General features: G+C 37.8%; 1 protein-coding gene across 2 annotated transcripts in view; it reads right to left on the minus strand.

Moving 5' to 3' along the window:
• Nucleotides 1–15,325, minus strand: part of ZNF385D (zinc finger protein 385D) — a 473,768-nt gene that overhangs the window by 299,000 nt on the left and 159,443 nt on the right. For both annotated transcript variants that reach the window (XM_082259105.1, XM_082259106.1), the window contains exon 2: nt 10,327–10,469. In XM_082259105.1, coding sequence (XP_082115231.1) covers nt 10,327–10,469 — 143 coding nt within the window. The remainder of the gene's footprint in view (nt 1–10,326; nt 10,470–15,325) is intronic.

Raw genomic sequence — 15,325 nt, forward strand, 5'->3', positions numbered from 1 at the left:
CTCGAGAGGCCTGAAATTGTAGGATGTAGTCATTAAGGCATCAATGACAAGTCTTGGGAGAAGACGGTGACAGGGTAACATCTAATCATATATATGGAGCGTCTTCAGACCAGTATAATTATACATATGGAGCATTGCCAGACCAGGCGATGGAGGAAATATCTGAGTCCACAGTGTATGGGATAAGGGGGACTGAAATAAAGAAGTGATCCAACCTGGAGTGCATTTTGTGGGCCGCAGAGTAGAAAGAGTATTGCTTATGTGACGGGTGTTTAATCCTCCAAGAGTCAAACAATCAATAGGATCAAATGCATTTGCGGAAAGAGGCAGCTTGGGAAAGAAAAGTTGAGAATAGCATTGGATGGCCTCAAAAATCTCTTTAAGAAATTCTATTTGCCCAGAATTTGGTGCGTATATATTCAGTAAAAGAGGAAAACATGTAGTCACATACCAAGATAATAAACCTTCCATGGTATGTGTTTCCTTAACCCGTAAGGGGCAAGATTTTCTAATGAGAATTGCTACTCCAGCCTTCCCAGTAGGGTCAGAGGTGAGGAATGAGGTGGGGAAGTATTTGGAGGCAAATTTCAATGAACCTCCAGTACCTCCAGAACCTCCAGTACGGAAGTGTGTCTCTTGGACCAGAACCACATTCGCCCTGGATGACCTGAATTCTTTGAGGGCCAGCCAACATTTTTGTATTGAATTTAAGTCCTTCACGTTATAGGAAAGAAATCTTAACACCATAACAACATGGCATTTTAAAAGCAATCAGAAGTGTAAAAAAAGGAAAAAAGAAACATAATAAAACAGCAATATAAGCAACCGGACCCCAGTATCACAGATAAAGGACATTGTAAAAACCTACAGAGATAGCAGTACAATATACATGAAATCAAACATATGAACCAAAAAAGGTCCAGAAAAAATAAAAATAAAAAACATCATTGGCAAAAGCGTCTCGGGAGTCCAAAGCAAAAGGCTTGGACTAGGTAGGGAAACATGGGAACATCCAACATGTGGACTCAGGAAGAGGGACCCGCCTGCTCTCCAGAAGAAAGGTATGTCAAATAAAAATAACCAAAATTAAATAAAAACCATACGTAACTTGAAGAAAAAAAAACAACAACAAATACCCCCAAAGGTAGGGGAACCGTTGCCCTAAAAGAGGGAAACATGAAACCTGTTGTCCAGGCCTAAGAGGCATAGAGCCTAAAGGGGAAGAGAAGGCAAAGGCCTTGGAACTTCTCATGTCTCATCAAGTGGGTTGCTTGGGGAAGAGTGCACGTTGAGGGATGGATGCAGACTTCTTCGGCTTCCCCTTAGCAGGGGTCCAGAGCTGGCTAGGAGTAGTAGGTATGGGTCTCCCAGATGGAGGAGGTAGTAACAGATCTTCCTCAGGAAGTGGAGGGAGGCCCAAGCTTTTGATAAAGGCATCCCCTTCATGAAGATTACGTAGACTGTGTTGGATATCCTCTTAAGTGACAATCAGGCAGAATGGAAATCCCCAGCAATATGGAATACGGTGACGTTGTAGGTGGGAGGTGACAGGATGTAGGTTCCTCCGCTTGGTGAGGGTGATAGGAGAAAGGACCCTGAATATTTGAATCTTAGCATCTTTGTAATCGATCTGCAATTTATTACAGGTGGCCAATGTCAGAGCCTCATTTCTGTCGTAGTAATGGAATCACACAATAACATCTCTGGGATCTAGGGATCTGTGGGCGCGGTCCAGGCGCCAATCAATGTCCACAATAGTGGGGGCTAGTGTGTTAAAAAGCCAGCGCAGATATGGCCAAAGGTTGTTATCACCCACATTTCTGGAATACCCCAGAAACTGAGGTTCTGTCGCCGCTCCCTATTCTCCAAGTCTTCCTGTTGTAAATGCAGTTGTGAGACCAAAAGTTTTCAAGCTGAATTTTCTTCCTCCAACACCTGCACATATTTCACTAGATCATCAAATTAGTTTTCCAAGGCATCAGTGCGTTTACCTATCTGGGTGTTTTCCCCACGCAGTTCCTGAGAAATCTTGCCCACCTCCTCTGCGATATTATGTTTTATTTGATGTAACAGAACTCGCAGCTTTTCATCCAAAATCCCCTAGCAGAGGATCCATTGAGGCAAAGGGATCTGCAGGAGTAAGCAAGGCCGGGGATTGCGGCCAAGTGAGGAAGCGTTCCATGGCTGACTGCGACCGAGGCTCTAATGACAGGAAACAGATGTGTTTTTGCTGGCCTATTGCCCATGGGGTGCCCATAGGTCTCAGGAAGGGATGAGGCTTGCCCCCAATGCTGTGAATGCGGATGGCAGCTGAGCAAGGGTCACGGAGAGCAATCCGCCCCTCTTCAATTTTAATGCTGCACTTAGTCTGGTGCCCCTCTGTTCATGTTTATATTTTTACTGCCTGTGTCCATTTCCCCATCCTGGAGATTTTTCCTCACTTCTTGTCCAAATGAATTGAGAGGAAATTGCCACAAAAGGATTACAGATACTAGTAAAAACATGATAGCTGTTTTAACCCCTTCCACATTCTACCACATAAAAAAATAAAGGAATTTGACTGTAATTGCACTGTAATCCCTGATCTATTGTAAAGTCTTCTGAATCTGATTTATCTTTAAATAATTTTGCTCTTGCCTAGGCTACACACAATCCACAACTCTAGAGATTGTGTCTGTAGTTGTATACTACATAGGGTGTTTTCAGAAAGGCAACATGTTAATGAAGAAGTGGTCTGTATACATAAAATTAGTTACTGGAAGATTGGAGAAATGGTCATCCTTCTTTGCTAGAAGTTTAGTTCTAGGTACACTGACCCAGAATTAGTGACATGTTAGAACACTTGTTAGTTAGTGCACTATTCTCCCAAGAGAAGATGTAAACTGTACAGGGACAACTGCAATGAGTACCCAGCCTGAATTGCAAAGGCAGTACCACTCAAATAGGCCAATAGATGCCACCACCGGGAGCCTCCCCCCGATGACACAGACAATGTTGGCTATGTGGAAATCCAATACTAATCTGCTTTTTGGGGTGATCACATTTTTCTTTCTTTCTTCGTCTTGCTGCTTCAAAAAAAAAAGGGATAAAGAACATAACACGCAAGCCTTGCAATCCTGCCCCAAAAGTAGAAAGTAGACATGTCTACTTTCTGGTTTTAATGTAGATGCAATAACTTCTGTAAATTATTCACAATTTACTGATAGATTTATTATCAGTTTTAACTATGATACTGATAAGTATAATATTATTGTGTTTTTGAAAATATCATCTCCAGTTATGGTTATATGTGCAGAGCTTTTAAATATGTCGTCATCATTATTTCATTTTTACTATTTCCAGCCAGCAGGTGGAGCTTAAAGCTTATTTTCTTATATATATGTATATTTTATTGATTAAGGCTCATTTCCACTTTTGCCAAAATAACCTCACTTGAAAGAAGCCTGTGGTTTACAGAGCTAGATAGATGAAGCTCAGATTAAGCACACAGATGAATAAGTGACACTACTATCCTTCCCGTTCCTTAGGTTCTCTTTGCAGATGCCACTTTTTGGAGATTCAATTACAGTCATGAAGGGAAAAGCTACTGCTGAGCACCCTTTAAAAAAAAACTCAGGATTCACTGCAAAATCCATGTCATGTATGCACCTTGTATTTCATTTGTATTTATAAACTTTAAATGTTAAAGATACAAAAAATTATAAACACCAGTTTAATTTTTTTTTTTTAGAATATAAACTAACATTGAATTAAACCATTATTTTCCCTTTAGATTTTCAATGTACTGCAACATAATTTGAAAATAAAAGACAGATTAATTAAAATATGCCAATAAATGTACATATATATATAGCCCTGAAAAGCAATTAGTTTTTACAGCTTATTAGCAATGTTTATTTTCCTCAATTTTACTTAGCTAAGTATAGCTAACAAAATACCTTTGCTCATTTGAAGTGGTTCTTTTATACCAAGATGTTCCCCTAGGAACTAATCTGCTTGATTCAATGGAATTCAGCAATTATTTATATGGCTAAATGTTCTAAAATTAGCTTAGAGGAAAGTAATTGTGAACCAAAAAACACATTACAAATGAGTGTTGGTTTTACTGAAAGTCTTCTGTTAATAGTTGAACGTCAATGTTTTAAAAATATATATATATTGTAGATCAATTTATTATACTTTTGCCATCTTAAATGAAGTCTTCATAATGTCTACAAAAACTCTAAGACCACCAAAAATGTATATTTTCTATATTGATTAAACCTGGTGAGCTGAAATCACTTGAATGCATGCTTGTACCTGTTAAAAATTCCTTTTGTGGGATCTTCAAATAGGATTTCCCAGATACCTTCCCACTGTGACCTCTGTGAGGCTAAGTATGGATGTTCTGCTACCTTTCTTAAAATACCAATACTAAACTGAACACATTATGCCAGAGACAACAGTGAACTACTTCACAGCTGGAAATTCGGGTGGTGGGGTTGAGGGCAATTATCTCTGCTGAATTTTTTTGCAGCTCTGAAACACATTTTTCAAGTGATTTTAGTATTTCGAGCTAATCTGCAGCCCCCCTACAACGTTTTTTCATATGTCAGATGTCCAATTATGTTGTGAAATGTATTTATGTAAAAGAGTATGTGTGACTGCTGTGTGCAGAATCTCCTATGAGCTAAAAAAAAAAAAAAGCATAGTCACCCACATATCCCCTTCCTAATGATTTTTATTTTTTAATTTAAAACATTTTATTTCTACAAATTATTGATCATGCTAATCTATAACAATCTATTGGTTTATTAATTTTTAGCATGGGTTACCTGTGACCTGAAAGTTATTCCATGGGTTTCCTTGGAGTAAAAAGGTTGTGAAAAGATGTTGTAAGCAGTAGCAGTCTTTGTAAAGTCCACACCATATATAATAAACAGAGAATTGTTATTTACTTTGTGGACTCAAATAACTCTAATACAAAATAATTACATATACTGAACCATGAACAGCATATAACAAAATATACAAAATTTTCTTTAAGCATACGAGGTAATACACTTCTTAAAAAAAAAAAAACTAAAAAAAAAAAAAACACTTTATTCTTTCCTCTAAAGCAGTTGGCCAGGACCAGTGAAACCAGTCAGGTAGAGGCATCATTTTTTCTCCCTAAACAGATTATCTACTATTCATGACACACATGGGAATGTACTACTAACACCATTGTTGAACTTTGAGACACTGAATTTTCATCTTTGGGTGTTACAGCCATGGTACTATAAAGTATTTTTTTGTTCTCAGTTTAATTTAAATTATAAATACCTTTTGTGTTTTTTTCTTTACAGGGAAGACATTGACATTTGATAAGTATCCTTGTGTTCTCCATGCTTACTGTAAGTGATTTCAGTTGCATAACTGTCTTTTTGATAACCAAGAGCGTATGACCTGTTATATGCTTTATGAGTATCTTCATGATGTCGTGCAAGTGAGTTATAGAATCGTACTAATGTGAAGGGGTATTCCTCAGGTCAATGACACATGCAGCTATTATTAGCCAGTAGTATTCTATGATATAACGACTATTGACAGTTTAAGAGACATAGATTTAGGCTATTTCTAGAGTACTGTATGACTGACAGTGTCCACTTAGGATCATACTGAGGTTTATTTTTTAACAGCATATATATTTATATGAAGCACAAATTCAGGTTAAATCTGGACAGCATTGGTACTAGGATGACTCTTTTCTCCTTCTCTATGTTGGTCTTGTATATATTAGAAGGACGTTAGTAGGCAGGTACCCAATAGGTTTGTATGCCATGCCCCAGTGTCAGGCTCTTCATGTGGGACATATCTTGGCAGGTATCTTTTCAAAACAGTTGCCATAACCTTAAGTTGGCCATACATAGATTGATTCAGCAGGGAGTCATTGGATATCTTAAGGACACTTAACTTGCAAGTATTAGAGGCTACATTTGCCATGTCTATTAATCCATCAACTTTATTTGGAATCATTGGACACTACATTGGTGAATACCTTCCAGAAACGTTGTGCCTTTGGTCTCTAGATTACTGTCTAAAGTGATAGCTTTGCTACCAAATACTGTATTTGTTGATGTCCCTGCCCACTACTGAAGGAAAGCCCTATACAATAAATACCAAGGTGAAAATATATGAGTTGGTTAACCTATGGATGTAAACACTTTAAATTTATTTTGCATTGTATTATGAGATAAATTCATATTAGGGGTATTTTAATTATCAACATATTTTTTTATGTTGAAGCTCTCCTGCGCTGAGATCTCAGAAGGCACAGGGCTCTGAAGGAACAGCTTAGGTGGCCGTTCCTTTAGAGCACATGCACCAGTGATGTCATCTACTGCATGTAATGTAAATATCTCCTAAACAGTGCATGTTTAGGAGATGTTTACTCTACCTATAGGTAAGCATAGGTAAGCCTTGTTATGGACTTTCCTATAGGTAAAATGTCATGTTACTTCCACTTTAAAACATGTCTAGTGTAGTCAGAAATTACATGGTTTTATGATATAAAGCCTTTAAATTGAATTTTTTTATAAATCAGAGAAAAATGGAATAGCAGTAGCAGATAATGATTTTTAGATTTTACACAAGATGGAACATTTTAGCTTTACATAACTGTAATCTAATTTTTTTTCTCAGTTGCTTAAAATGTATAATTTTACTAGTAGCTAATTTCATGTGTCATTCTACTTTCGCTACTCCGACAAAGTCACAATCACAAGTCATAATTACAGAGCTGATTATGAGATTGCAAGGTGTAGCAGATACAAATCAAAGAGTTCAAATCAGATGACGTAAAATGTCACAACAAACCATCAATTGCCTGTATATGTGTATTTTAGTACAATGAGAAATCAATGTCATTGTCAAATGCAATTCATATAACCATCTAATTACTAGGAGGGATTCTTATCAGTTGTTTTCTGTGAAACATGTAAAACAAATGCATTAATGATTCTCAGTGTTTTCCAGGTATTTACTCTGTGCTTGTTAGGGTACCCACAGGTAAGTCAGGTTCTTACTAATAATGGTGGATATGGAGAAACCTGCCCAGCTCCAGGGACAGATTTTACATTATGCTTGGACGTAACTCTCCCTTTAGGCTTCATGCACACTGTATTATATAAATGCGTTTTTTCTCCTACAGAAGTTTAACAGCAGCAAAACTGCATTTATGTGCATTTCTGCCTCTGGTGGTAATACATTCTATTGGCCAGGATTCTGGTCATTAGAACGCATTAACGTGGGAACATGCCTAAACATGCCTATCGTTAATGCATGTTCATGTTTGTTTTTATTCATTTTTATACGCAATTAGGCAATTTTGAGCTTTCTTTTTATGCTCAAAAGCTCCTCTACTGAATGCACAAGTGATGGTGGGTTTTTTCTTCTGCCTCTAAACACCCCTGCCTTTAAACTCTTATGAACTCCTATTGTGCATAGACACATAGGTTAACATGTAGGGACATTTAGAAGCAGGGAAAAAAAAGCTGAAATGCCTGTAAAAACAGTGTTTTGAGCTCAAGTGTACATAAGCCCTTATAGTTATGTGCCCTTTGGTAAAACAACTCTAATGTCACTATATTATAAGCCTAGCTAGGGCCAGAATAACAATAAAATGTCCTATAAAACAGTGGTGATCTGAGCAAAGAGGGTTTTGCTTAAGGTGTTTAAGGTTGTTTTCAGTGATAGAAAGCTTGCTCTGTGCTGCTGTATGACCTTGCTAATCAATCAAATCTTGGATCTTCAAGTCTGGTGTGTATGTGGTAGGATGCTTTAACCATATTTAGATATGCAAAAGTCCCTGCATTAGTTGCAATGATTAGAGCTGTATGTACTATACTACTATAGGGGCACATGTGGACCAGGGCATAGGGAAGAAAGGTAAGGAGGGAGACACTTAGTCTAAAGTTGAACAAACTGTGACAACTTTTTCTGGACAACTCTGCATTTTTGTGACTAAATTCAGCTAAAGAAATGTAAGTGTAAGGGAGACCAGGAAAAGTTTCAGTATAGATCCATATATTTTATGAGCAGTCAAATACAGTGCTGAAATTTGAAATTAGCTTGTCCCCTTCTCATTATATGTGTATCTTGATTAGGTAGGCTGTAGCTTACCAGTTTCATCTGTGTCAGTAATGTAATCAGGAATACAGACCGCATTGGTTAGTGGAGTGGTGGATACACCTTCCACATACTTGTCTTTCAAGCGGGACAGTTTTGATTTTCCTATCTCAACAAAGGTTGAGCAAGAATTGTTTTAGATACAGGCAGTCCCAGAGTTTCGAACACCCGAGTTACGAACGACTCGTACTTACGAACGGATGTCAATTTCGATCACTTGGGCTCCACGCTGGTCACAGTTACCACTGAGCAGCCATCTTACACCGTCAGACACATTACACACTGTAGTAGTGTATGTAATGCATGGCCACAAGAGCCCCAGGTAACATGACTGCATGCCCAGAAGCACCCGAAACATCCCACATCCCTGCACAGGCTGAAGTTGCACTTAAAAATGCACTGTTTCAACTTACAAACAAATTCGACTTAAGAACAAACCTACAGTCCCTATTGTATTTGTAACCTGGGGACTGCCTGTATTGCACAGTAAGGGTGCAGAACATTTTCCAGATCATTTATATTGTCTGGTACCTACTTGATTTTAGGGTGTGAAATCCAGGAACTGTAACCCCTGAGGCTATTAAACATCCTATTGATTTATTGACTGTAAAAAGTATACAGGTCAGATACTCTAAATCTATTGGTTGTATGCTTGCTACAGGTCAGTGACTAACTAAATAGTGGCAATGACTGCCCGTGGAGCTTGTAAACAGCAATGACAGCAACGTCAGCTATTATAAATCCTTATTAAGCGTGTAATATGCTGATACTTTAGAGCTCCCCACCAAAGACCACTCTATACTCATAAGTTAAATTATTTACAGTATCTATATTTTTTATGTTGTTATTTTGTTTTTGCATTTGAGTTATACATCATTTTTCATCTCTCAGGATGGTGTTCCAAATATTTTATAAGTGATATAAGTGTAAATGGTGCAACTAATTATAAACAAGTTGAAATAAATCAAACTAGGTAAAAAAGAAATAAAGAAACAGGCTTCTTGTATGTAATGGCAAGAGACGGGTTAACTAGAAAAGGTTCTAACATCTGAGCTTAGCTCTCTTTTATGCCTGCAGTCTGCACATGTACAGAGCTGATCTGTTATGAGATAGGCATCTTCAGACACATGATATTAGATAGGAAGTAGAAAATCAATAATTTATTACACCAACATTTCAGCCTAAAGAGAACATTAATCATTATAGCTCAGCGTTATTACTGCCAGAAAAGGGTTTGTGACTAGAATTCTGACAGTTGTCAATTAATTGTAAAGTCTGAAATACCATGTTATTGCAATTGTTCAGTTACTTTAAAGAGGAAGTAAACCCTCCTCTGACACTTCCACCTATAGGTAAGCCTATGATAAGGCTTACCTATAGGTATTGTAAATATCTCCTAAACATGTACCGTTTAGGAGATATTTACCTTTCATGCAGCCAGTGACGTCACTGGCGCATGCGCTCTGAAGGAACGGACGATCGTGCCGTTCCTTCAGAGACCCGTGCCGTGACCGTCGGCTCCCGCGCGCGTGCGCGGGAGTGATGTCACCGCGGCTCCGACTAATCAGATGGCCGGATGCCGCGATCCCGGAAGATGGGCGACTGGACATGTCGCTCGCCATACAGGTAAGCGGGCGGCACGTGTAACTGTATAGATCGATAGATTGATAGATAGATTGATCGATAAATAGATAGATGATAGATAGACAGATAGACAGACAGACAGACAGACAGACAGACAGACAGACAGACAGACAGACAGACAGACAGACAGACAGATAGACAGATAGATAGATAGATAGATAGATAGATAGATAGATAGATAGATAGATAGATAGATAGATAGATAGATAGATAGATAGATAGATAGATAGATAGATAGATAGATAGATAGATAGATAGATAGATAGATAGATAGATAGATAGATAGATAGATAGATAGATAGATAGATAGATAGATAGATAGATAGATAGATAGATGCAAAGTGTGTGTGCTTTCATTGAGCTACGTAAATAAATGGCACCAGTTTGTATTGTTTTGTAATATAAAAGGATGTGTTAACTGCAATTTCAATGAAAATTTTAATTAGCAACAATAGCACAGTCCCATGATGTTTAAAATACAACTTTTGTTCATTCATTCATTTTCAGCTATTCAGTAAAAAATCATATACTTACTGCAGTCAGGTTTGGAAAGAGATTAAATGCTGCTGTACTGTCCAAAGAAAATGGAAGGAGTTGTTTTAGGTCCAGTGGAGGTTGTAGGGTTGGGAGTGGAGGACGGATCAGCGCAGAAAGAGCTGGGCTCTGGCACGTACCACCTTGAAAAAACACAAAAGAAGGCAAAATCTTTTATTAGGCATAATATGCTCCTATTTACAATTTATCAGTTTTTTGATAGCTATGTGATTTATTTATTTATTTATTTTTAACTAGTCAACTTGTAGTTAAGCCAAGCTGAACTTTAAATTTAAAGCTGGAATTTAACACAAACACTTTCATTTAAATATATTTTACAATAGCCAGAAGAAATTATTCCAATTTGTGAAGCCAAAATGTCTTTGAAAACCTAGTTACATTATCACTGTTCTGCATAGAGCCTATGAATAGAGAAAAACTGTGGGAGGCACCCAGCAGGTCAGGTCCACCCACTACAGGCTGCATGCAGAAAGCTTTGAGAGGGGTGGAGAGGAGACAAGACCAGTCGCAATGCACAAGCAGAGAGATCAGGAGTGATTAGTCTTTGTTACAGGAAGCTTCTGCACAAAAAACAGAGTTTCATGTTGGATTACTGCACAGATCTACAGGAAATACACATAAGAAAAACAACATTTAAGTAAGAATACACATGCCTCTTACACATGCATCAAAAAAAAAAAAAAAAAGTGTGTAAAGTCTTAAAGTTTGTTTTATTCAGAAGACATGTATAGTCTAAGTAGAAAAGCCAGTGACTTGTCAGCATGATGCAGAAAAAGACCATTGCTAACTGTATGTAAGCGGTGGTCTTCCTGCAGAGATCTGGCATGCCCCCTGATTGCAAATGAAAGGGCAGTGCCCCAAAATGTGTTTTTTTTTAGGTTGTCATTGGCCCTTCCCCTTTGGCAGCTAATAATTTTGTACAGTGTTTTATTCTTACATATGGTAGAACATATAAGACTCTCTGGTTTCTCCTAGTGGACACTTCTCCTCTAGGTGCGCATGTCTTCCAAAAAGGTCTGGGTACCAAAGAAATCTTTACTTTACTGCTGTTCACTCTTATTGCCAAGCCCCTTTATTTTGTCTGACTCCTTCTTGCTTGTCAAAGTTAACCTTCTTTTTTTAGAATTGTATAGAAAGCTAAGTCGAAAAAATGAGTAGTAGAAATTATAAATGAGAAATTTCCTTCCTTCTCCCTGAAGAACCATGCACAGAATTAGTTTGTTGCTGGGACAAAGAATTATCCATTCAAAATTTGCATGGCATCAATTTTCTGTTGTTAGTTCTGACTTATTCAACAGAATTGGTATTAATGTTTGTAAGATTGCACAATATTCATTCCAGTGCATTTATTTTTCTTTCTTCATTTTTGTTGTTTGTCTTCAGCTTTTGGTGTTGCCGAGAGGATAATATGTAGCCTAATAAGCAAAAAATGTTTTTTTTTTTGCAGCTTTGTTTGCAGACAACGCCTTTTTTAAACAATTTTTGGAAGCAGGGAATTATTGAAAATTGCAACTTTTTATAAAAGTTATGCAAAATGTATTTATCTATAAGAACTATGAAGCTTTAAAAGCAACTTGCTCAAAGTCAAAATTAAAAAAAATCATGTTTTCCTACAGATGTTACACTCTAGTCAGAATGGACAATTAAAGTGGAATCACAGACAAGTGGTTAAAGTGATTGTAAATTAAAAAGGTTTTTTACCTTAATGCATTATATGCATTAAGATAAAAAATAAAACCTTCTGTGTGCAGCAGCCTCCCTCAGCCCCCATAATACTTACCTGAGCTTATCTCTATCCAGCGATGTTGCAGCAGAGACTTGGCTGCCTGGGACTCTCCTCCTCATTGGCTGAGACAGCAGCCATTGGCTCCCACTGCTGTCAATCAAAGTCAGTGAGCCAATGAGGAGAGAGAGGGGCCTAGCCAGGACTCCGTGTCTGAATGGAAACATGGAGCTATGGATCGGCTTGGGTGCTCCCATAGCAAGCTGCTTGATGTGGGGGAACTCATCAGGGGGGAGGATCTGGGCTGCTCTTTGAAAAACCCCTGCAAAAGAGCAGGTAAGTATAACATGTTTGTTATTTTTAGGCAAAAAGGAGACTTTAGTATCGCTTTAAGTACAAATTTGCAATATATGTTTACTGTTTTACCTTCCAAAAGTTTAAAAGAAAATCAGCCTTGCTTGTAATTAATTAATTAATACCTTTGCAGGTTGTTCCTGACCCTGTTCACATAGTCTTGTGCCCATGTCTAGTTCACAGTGAAATGTCACATCAAAGCACATTCTGCTCACATTCTGTCCTGCCTACAAAATAATTGCACTAATGCCCCACCACATTCCTTAAAGCACATCTGACCATATTTTTTGTGTATAGTGACCACACTACACTTTTTTTTTTACCACCCAAAACTTTTCTAGTTTTCTCACTTCTCCTTTCACTATGGAGTCCATAGACTTCTCACAGGTCCCAGGAGAGACCAGCAGGAATGTTATTCCTACAGGGATATAAGGCACAAAATACAGCATCCTTTCACACAGTTGCAATGATGTGTGTTGGATATAATACAGAGTTAATTGGACTGTTGCCTAGATTTGCTCTCTAAGCACTCTGTTTGTGCCCTATATTTTAAATTTAGATCTTGCAAACATCAGCCCTTTTTAATGATATAATATTCTAGTCCCAGTGCAGGTGGAAGCAATAATTCTAGCAACATACTTGCTAAAATCTGAAATATTATTGATCTGATGTTTGGCTTTAGCACCATATTAACTTTTAGGATTTATGCTTTACTGGAATGCAAAGAGTTAGCAGTCTGTTAAGATATGAAGCGTATTTGAACAATATTTTATGTTATAAGAGACTGGTACTATATAGACTAGTACGACTATGCTATAAGAGACTAGAGGAAAAAATGAACTCAGGTGTGTGCTATAAGTCAAGGAAAAGGGCTACAGTCATGAGCAAAAAAATTCATATTGCAGAGCACCTCATGGGTTTACCTGTTCTCTGTTTAGATTGTAAGTACTACTTATGATTGTTTGTATGGACTTCAGTAGATTTGGGGCTCCTCTGACCTTTAGCGCTAATCATTTTCTTTGTTTTACTTTCATGCGCCAGATACAGTAATCTACAGCATTTTGTTAGATTTCATGTTGAGGGCAGCAACTCAAACATGAATATTGATTGGTTGTGATGGTTACTGCACTGCATACAGTACACTTAAACTGTATGGAATAAGCCCATTTGTATACTAACAAATAAGAAAAGTTATACCACTGTTTGGCCAACAACTGTGCTATATTAGCAAACAATGCAATGCAACTAACGTTTAATCCCTTTATACTCAGCATAGTTCAAGCTTATGGCTACCCTAAGAATTAATAATAAATATCATTATAAAAAAAGATTATGTTTATGAGAAAAAATAAAACCACTAGACAACCAGAATTTGTAGATTTGAAGGCTGCATGCAGCCCCCATGGTACTTGTTGTGCTTTCCTAGGGCCCCCATGGTACTTGTTGTGCTTTCCTAGGGCCCCCATGGTACTTGTTGTGCTTTCCTTGGGCCCAAGGAGCCAGTTGTAGTATTCTGCTTGCCTGTGTGATTTTTCAGGGATTGTGTAAAAATAAATAACTAAACTAAATCATTTAGTTTATATCTTTCATACTTTCTTACTTTTTTCTGTTCTGTCTGCACTTCATTTTTGCCTTTTATTCTTTGACCTTTGATATTGGATCTTGCTGATGAATATCAAATGTGGCACCAGTAATGGTTTAGACTTCATACACTATTTTTGATTAGGTACATAAACCGATTCCTACAGCAAGAATCAATGAATTCTTGTGGCTGGAATATGCCATATGCACCTATTTACGCATGTGAATGCAGCCAAAACAATCTCGCATGCAGGTTTTTCTCAGAGAATGACGTCTTCAGGGGTATTGGCAAATCCCCCTGAAGATGTAATTCTCTGATCAAATGTGCATCGGGTGGGGCCTACACATGTCGCAATTACACTATCGGATTGCCGGAACAATTGCTCGGGAAACCGCTCTGTGCATCTTTTAATGCGATTTTACTGTGGAAAATATGTAAGTTCACTTCTATTATTAAAGGTACGGATTTTTTAAACATATTGCGCTATGAGAAGTTGTTTTCTTGCTTTGCATTACACTGCTGGGTGAGCTTGTAGCAAGGAGATGAGTGGCAGGAAGACATCCTGGTTATTCTATTGCGCTGTTGACTATTCATTGTGGTCCACATTATCTGGTAAGGAACCAATCTAATCTTGCAGCATAGGGTGATACACCTCTAATTTCTTTGGGTACTGAACATGAATTAGGAACTTTATAGATTGTTTAGTTCATGAATTGGGACTTTTGATTGAGTTTTTAGTTGTTTTAAGGATTTGAATATTGGTTTTGCATTTGCACTAATTTTATTGTTGTGATTATTTATTAAAAGGGGATACCATTGAATACGGATGGGCATTAGCCTGCAGGTGACCCCATTTCCCTGCTCCCCCCCCCTTTTTTTCCCCCTCTTTCTTTTAGCTCCCCCTTCCAACCCCCCTCCTTCCTTCCCCTCCCCACCCCCACCTTATTTAGGTGCTCTGAACTGTCTGGCTGGTCCTGCACCCCCCCCCTCTTGTTTTGGAATACCCCTGCAGGTTGTACATTCTATGCGAGATCTAGAAGATGCATCAGGACCGCTAAGTATGGGTTAGAGCTTACATTATCTTGGGTTGGTCCTGGGTATTATTGGCCTCTCTATGTCTACATTTGTGGGCGGGAAACTCAATTTTTTTTTCTGTTATTTACTGTATATGCATGATTTCTCGCATATGGTTGTTTATTTTGCTGTATTGTATCTCTGATTATTCAATAAAAACCGTTTTGAAAAAAAAAAAAGGGGAAATTGTATTTATTCTACACTTTTTACTTTTTATATTGAGATATTCTTCATTTGTTTAGTTT

This window comes from Pelophylax lessonae (assembly GCF_965119305.1).
Source record: "Pelophylax lessonae genome assembly, chromosome: 5".
Lineage (NCBI taxonomy): Eukaryota > Metazoa > Chordata > Amphibia > Anura > Ranidae > Pelophylax > Pelophylax lessonae.